This window comes from Engraulis encrasicolus, chromosome 17 (genome assembly GCF_034702125.1).
Source record: "Engraulis encrasicolus isolate BLACKSEA-1 chromosome 17, IST_EnEncr_1.0, whole genome shotgun sequence".
NCBI classification, from domain to species: Eukaryota; Metazoa; Chordata; class Actinopteri; order Clupeiformes; family Engraulidae; genus Engraulis; species Engraulis encrasicolus.
In genome coordinates this window covers 16237586-16245085 of record NC_085873.1, presented here as the reverse complement: position 1 = coordinate 16245085, position 7500 = coordinate 16237586, and the positions used below count along the sequence as shown (strand labels likewise).

Below are 7500 nucleotides of genomic sequence, written 5' to 3'. Positions count from 1 at the left end.
AGCACTAAAGTAGCTGTCTACAATGCAGTCTGTGTCACCACCCTACTCTATGGGGCTTAAACATGGACGCCGTACAGACGCCACATAAAGAGCCTGGAGATGTTTCACATCAGATGCCTGCAAAAAATACTCCACCTGTCCTGGGAGGACCGCATCCCCCATACTGACATTTTGACTGTCACCGGCACCACCAGCATGGAAGCAGCTCTGGCCAAGAGGCATTTACGCTGGGTTGGCCACACTATTCGCATGCCTGACTATCGCGTCCCACACCAAGTCCTTTATGGACAGTTGCTCAACTCCAAGCGGGCTGCAGGTGGCCAGAAGAGAAGATACAAGGACTTTACCAAAGAACTGTTGAAGCGCTGCAACATTAACCCTGACCACCTGGAGAAAATAGCATCCAACAGACCAACCTGGAGAGCTATGTGCAGCAAAGCAGCTGAGCAAGTCAACGACACCTTCATTCAAAAGAGGACTGCAAGACGTGCCCAACGACACCGGCAGGCAGACCCCACCTCCCAATCATCAGGACATACCTGCTCCATCTGTGGAAGAGTGTGTGGCTCCAAAATTGGCCTCCACAGCCACATGAGGTGGCATCAACGGCAACAACGTTGACCAACAACACCCACCCCACCCCCCCCCCGGACCCAACCCCCGGGAACAAGCGTCATCATCGGACACGATGGACAGCTAAGAATTGTATGTGCTGTGTGAACATGCATATGTCAGTGTGTGTGTGTGTGTGTGTGTGTGTGTGTGTGTGTGTGTGTGTGTGTGTGTGTGTGTGTGTGTGTGTGTGTGTGTGTGTGTGTGTGTGTGTGTGTGTGTGTGTGTATGAGAGAGAGAAGAAAGCTACTCACTTGACGGGGTGGCACAGGCGGGTACAGCTGTGTGGGCGGGCCCCCAGCCCTTCATGTTGTACGCCGATACCTGCACATAGTAATAGGTACCCTGCGTAACACACACACACACACACACACACACACACACACACACACACACACACACACACACACACACACACACACACACACACACACACACACACACACACACACACACACACACACACACACAGACAGACACACACACACACACACACACACACACACACAGGGACACACAGGAGGTTAAACGTTGCCTTGGATGTCTGCGTTAACACTTTAATTTCCTGCCCACTGTGTTCCCATGGCCCGATGGAAAGCCACATCTGAGGGAGAGAGAGGAATTGCACATTCTACATCAGGGCCATAAATACAAGCCACTGCTCCCTCTCTCTCTCACACACACACACACACACACACACACACACACACACACACACACACACACACACACACACACACACACACACACACACACACACACACACACACACACACACACACACACACACGTACACACACACAGACGCACGCGTGCACACCCACACATACCCACACACACACACACACACACACACACACACACACCCCACACCACACACACACACACACACACACACACACACAACACACACACACACACACACACACACACACACACACACACACACACACACACACACACACACACACACACACACACACGCACACTTGCCCAAGAATGCATGCATGCACACAAGCACAAAGCCACACACACACACACACACACACACACACACACACACACACACACACACACACACACACACACACACACACACACACACACACACACACACACACACACACACACACACACACACACGCATACACTTTTTTATGGAGGATCGGCTTACCCTGGCGAGCGTAAATGTCATACTCTCACCCATAAACACGCAGCTTTTCACCTCAATGACTCAGGGACATGCAGCACAGCGCGGGGCAGCGCCGCTGAAAACGGCCACTTCAACTCACACTTCAGTATACACCAGGAGAGTGTCAGCATGATGATATGGCCCCCGTGTGTGTGTGTGTGTGTGTGTGTGTGTGTGTGTGTGTGTGTGTGTGTGTGTGTGTGTGTGTGTGTGTGTGTGTGTGTGCGCGTGCGCATGTGTGTGCAATTTCTGTGTGTGTGTATACATGTGTGGTTGTACGTTATACCGTATGTTTTGGTGATGGTGTGCAGTTCAGCAGTTCAGGGTGTGTGTGTGTGTGTGTGTGTGTGTGTGTGTGTGTGTGTGTGTGTGTGTGTGTGTGTGTGTGTGTGTGTGTGTGTGTGTGTGTGTGTGTGTGTGTGCGTGTGTGTGTGTGTGTGTGTGTGTGGCATGTATGCACGTTATTTGGACTCAGGTGGTTACAGATGTGACAGTACAGTAGCCGTGATGACAGTCTGGGAGTTAACCGCTGCCAGACCTCTTGTAGGGCACTGGTGGGTCAACCACCAGCCTGCTCTCAATTGTGTGTGTGTGTGTGTGTGTGTGTGTGTGTGTGTGTGTGTGTGTGTGTGTGTGTGTGTGTGTGTGTGTGTGTGTGTGTGTGTGTGTGTGTGTGTGTGTGTGTGTGTGTGTGTGTGTGTGTCCGTGTGTTTATGTGTTCATGTGTTAGTGTGTACTCACTGATGTCAGCCCGCTGATGTCACACTGAAGCCGAGTGGTGTCTTCGACCACAATGTCTCCCAGGACCGGACTGAAGGAGGGAGATGAACTCCACTCAACTGGGAGAGACACACACAGGCAGAGATATGAACAGTCCAGCACAGACAGACGTCAATACATGGGTCAAAGACGTTTTTTTTTGTGCTCAGATGTCAGGTGGCGCAACGGCATGTAATGCCTATTGATCAATTAGTAATTGGTGGTTAATATGCTGCAATGAATATGCTTCTTAGATGGTCCTCTAAAAAAATAAAATAATAATAATCTATACAATAGTAGCACTGGCTGTCGCTGCACCACCCTGACATGTGCTACTGCTGAAACGTCATTGACCCACATGCATGTACTGATAACGATGCCTTACCAATAGCTGTTAATCTCACTGAATTGCATGCCTTTTGCATGCACGGATGAATTGCAGTGCTTTTACACACCACTGTGGTTAGACATGTGTGTTGGATATTACCCCAATGAGATTGTCATCCAAACGGAAGAACGCTCTCCTATACTATCCATTATACCAGCAAGTCATTTCAACACAAGGTTTCAAGGTTCAACACTGGCCTTATTTGGGTAAATGTCCTTATTCTGAATTTTCTGAAATTTACCTGAAGACGGTCAAATCGCCAAAACTATTTGCTGAACGGACAGTGCACAAGACCTTCCTTGCATTTCATGGAATGACATACATAATCAAAATGCCATTGTCCTATAGCTATTACATGTACATAAGCCAGTAATAAGGTATTTACAAATGTTTTATAAGATATGATGTGATACGCTAACACTCTATTGTCAGTTTTCACTGAAATTCATTTTGCATCTCTGAACAAGACTCATTTGAGGAAGGACAAAATAGATTTGACATCACAGGACTATTGCACATTAGTGTCATGTATGTGGAGCATATAACACCATCAGACAAACAAAACATGGAGTCCGACCCGACATTAACCCACACCCACAGTGAAAGATAGAGATATAGGCAAGAGAGGGGACACAGACCTACTTACAGACATACATACATCACCTGCATACAGATATATGTAACATGGGGACAATTATCTCCAAGAATTACTGTTGAAATTCCCATCTAAGGTTGCCACAATGAGAGATGGGTTGCCAGGACAGGTGTTTGTGTGTGTTTGACTTGGGAAAATCTGTGTATATTTAATTACGCATGGGACACAACACATAATCACAGCAAAGTGTCTTTTACAGATGCTCCATATTGCATCATATAACAGCAGCATAAAACATCTAATTGAGGTGAAAACTCCTAGACGTCCTCGCGATAAATCGTAATTATTTCATCCGTCTTGATTCATGCCTTTGAGACTCTTTGGAAGAGACGGTTTCTGGGCCGAAATAATAGTTCCCATCATGTGGCCCTGTGTCTAAGCCCGAAAAACAATGACTGGCGCGGCCATGAATGTCATTACACAGGCAGATAGTTAGCAGACTAATTATAAAGCCAACAACGCTTTTTCACTCGCACAGCTGTTAACCGACGTTGGCCGTTACGTGTTTGCAACAGAGTGAGGTCATCGACACATAAAACTACAAGGCCGTGTGGCTTTTTTAACGTCTTCTGTGGTTTCAAAGTCTTTCCATACTGAAAGCATGAGCATTTTTCAAGATGCATCAGGCCTTGTTGTTTTTTGTCTTCCCCCTTTCTCTGCCCTTCACCTCCCCAGTGAGAAAATAGTGTCTGGATGCGTGTTTATGTGTGTGTGTGTCTGTCTGTCTTGGTGTGTAGGTGGATGCATGTGTGGTGTGCGTTTGTGTGTGTGTGTGTGTGTGTGAGTGTATGAGCGAACGAGAAAGAGAAGAGAGAGAATGTGAGAGAACCAGGCGGGTAAAGGAGAGGGAGAGAAAGTGAGGAAGAGAGGAAGAAGGGGGGAAATGGGGAGAGAGGGGGAGAGTGTGAGAGAGAGGGGAGGGAGAGGGAGAGAGAGCAGGGCAGACTGACCTTTGTACTTGGTGACGGTAGCAGAGTTGACACTGAGTGGCTCCTGGAAATGTACCCTGAGGCTGCTGCTGCCACTCACAGACAAACACACACTCGCCGGAGCATCAGGAGGACCTAGGAGCACACATGCACGCACGCACGCACGCACGCACGCACGCACGCACGCACGCACGCACGCACGCACGCACGCACGCACGCGCACACACACAAACACACACACACACACACACACACACACACACACACACACACACACACACACGCACACACGGGTACATATATACTGTATGGAGTTAAATCACTTTACCAGCGGCACTTACAGAAATAGTAAGGGTAACCACTTTTTACAAGTAAAAATAAAATGTGCTTAAATTGCACCACAGCGTGGAAAATGTATGTAATATGAGGCCATATGCAATAGTGAGGGGTTAAAGTCAGTGGAGTCCATCATTCACTGCAATGCCGGAATTGGAACAAAACCTTTAAATGTACGTAAAATTGAAGCATATCATGTGTCTGCTTGTGTGTGTGTGTGTGTGTGTGTGTCTGCTTGTGTGTGTGTGTGTGTGTGTGTGTGCATGTGAGTGTGTCTCACTGGAATGCTGGAAGCCTGTCTCCATCCTGCGGTAGAGGCGCAGTCTCCACTCCCAGGACTTGAGGTCCTCTCTCTCCCCCTGGCCCTCCCCCGTCACCTGGGACGACAGCTCCGCGACGCGCTGCTCAGCCTCGCGCACCAGGGTGGCCAGGTGCATGGCACGGCCCTCCAGACTCACAACTGTGGGAGAGCACAAAGGTGGATCGCCATTTCATGACTCGTCATTACAGCGCTATTAGTCAAGAGCCAAAGTGACAAGATGACATTTCGGATTCGACATAAGCTATCTTTGTCTTTTAAAAAAATATATACATTTTGGTCTTGTATTATTAGCTTATTTATGATAGTGAGAGATTGGACAGGAGACGAGTGGGGAGAGAGAGATGGGGAAGGTTCGGCAAAGGACCCGGGCCGGAATCGAACACGGGTCGCCGGCGTAGTAGCCTGTATTTGCCTGTCATGCAACAATACAGCGGTGCATACGTTGACGTTGAAGACCTACTACTCCATGGTGTGCAAGGTGCACGGCATGGCATTCCAGACTCATGACTGTAGGAAAGCACAGGGTCGCTGACAACTTTTACTGGACCCAGGGCAAAGTCACCTGAAAGGGCCCCCCATGCAATACATACAATATAATGAAAACTCAATTTCAGCCGAATTAGTCAAGCCCAGTGATTGGATACTCCGCAGAGTCCACCAAAGAATATCCAATCACAGGGCGTGATTACTAAGGCTGATACACTTCGAAGGACGCACACTAGACTTTGGGAAATGCCCACCGATAGGGTCGGACTGGGAAATGACTCAAGCCAAACTTGAACCTACATGCACATGAAGGCCGTTTGTGGTGCGGTGCACCAGCATGATTGCCTGGGAAATGGTTCCGATCTGAAAGACAGCATGGCAGCTACCCTAAGCAAGGGAGCCTGAGCTTAGGGAGCCAATCAGAGAGCAGGGAGGGGTCAAAAGGTTATGATTGCAGTTTGTTTGAAAAGATACAACTGATATGATTGGCTATGGGCTGCGTATGCCAAATTACACATTTTTAATACCCAATATATGGCTATGGGCAAATCGTACACCACACCTTTCCTTTACGTAGGTAGCCTCCAGACTGTGTCACTTGTGAGATCGTCTGATGTTAACTGGGCAACCGGTGTGACGCTCCACAGCACCCATACACAGTAGGGGTGTAAAACATAATCGAAATATATCGATGCATCAATCCTACAGCTAACGATTTAATCGAATCGTAACATATCATGGGGCATACTAAAGTATCATAATCGAATCACTGGCCCCTTTCCAATGCCCTAGCTCCATAACATAATAGAAGTAGAAAAGTAATGGGAAAAAATCGAATCGAAGTATCGGAAATAATCGAATCCCTGCTTTAAGAAATCGATACCGTATCGCATCGTCATGAAGGCTGTGATTTACACCCCTAATACACAGCCACATTTCTGATTAGACGTAGACATTATACAGTGATCAGAGAAACATTTCATTAAAAATACTAAAAGGGTAGACAAGGTCAACAGACCTTGTCATCAGCAAACGCTGCAAAAAGCCAACCAGTTCCCGAAGTAAATGAACATGAATATTGCTCATACCGTCTCAGGTTGCCAATCCAAATTCTCTGGTTTTGTCTGAAGCGGCCAAAAAGAACTTTCTCTTCTTCGATTAGTCAGTCACCCACCCATACTATTTCATCTGTACTTCTTTACAAACAAGGGAACGAGGGGGATGTCAGCACAGTGCTGTTGAACTCAGCTCTGGCCAATGCATTGTGATGGTGAATATTCCTGAGCGTAGTGATGACTCAAGTAACAACCACTGAGGTTTAGCGGTTCATTGCTGAAATAAATGTCTCCTGCTCACAAACTCCTATTTCATGAATATTTACCACCACCATTGATTTCAAGTGTTCTTCTTGCCTTTAACGTTTTCATTTAATGTGCATGACCTGGGGTCAACGATACACATTCAAGCTCGAACTTAAGATATGTTAGGTTGGGGAGAAAAAGGATATTGTTCCCAAATTTAATTATTTAGATGAAATCTTGGGTTATACATACTCCAGCCTGATCTCACAGAATTCTGTGGAATGGACACAGACCTTTGGGACACCAAATCTTAGTCAGTTTCATATATTTTGCCAAAATGTTGTGCTATGGTCACGATCTCCATGATGGGCTCCATGATGGGCTTACGTAAGAGCTTTCTATACTCCTACAGGAGCTGAAACACTGGAGCCATTATGAAAACATTAACTGCAAGGTTGTTGCTGAATTAATGCCGTTGCTCTGTTGTAATGTAAAAAAGTGCCTACGCTAAGTTTGATAT

The 7500-nt window shown here is 47.0% G+C and overlaps 1 protein-coding gene across 1 annotated transcript in view; it reads right to left on the bottom strand.

The window, feature by feature from the left end:
• The window catches only part of LOC134467640 (ankyrin repeat and fibronectin type-III domain-containing protein 1), a 218899-nt gene that overhangs the window by 38888 nt on the left and 172511 nt on the right, over positions 1 to 7500 (bottom strand). Inside the window, exons 8-11 of the mRNA XM_063221477.1 lie at positions 5152 to 5331; positions 4557 to 4670; positions 2546 to 2643; positions 867 to 957 (exon numbers count right to left, since the gene is read on the bottom strand). Of these exons, the coding sequence (XP_063077547.1) occupies positions 867 to 957; positions 2546 to 2643; positions 4557 to 4670; positions 5152 to 5331 (483 nt within the window). The remainder of the gene's footprint in view (positions 1 to 866; positions 958 to 2545; positions 2644 to 4556; positions 4671 to 5151; positions 5332 to 7500) is intronic.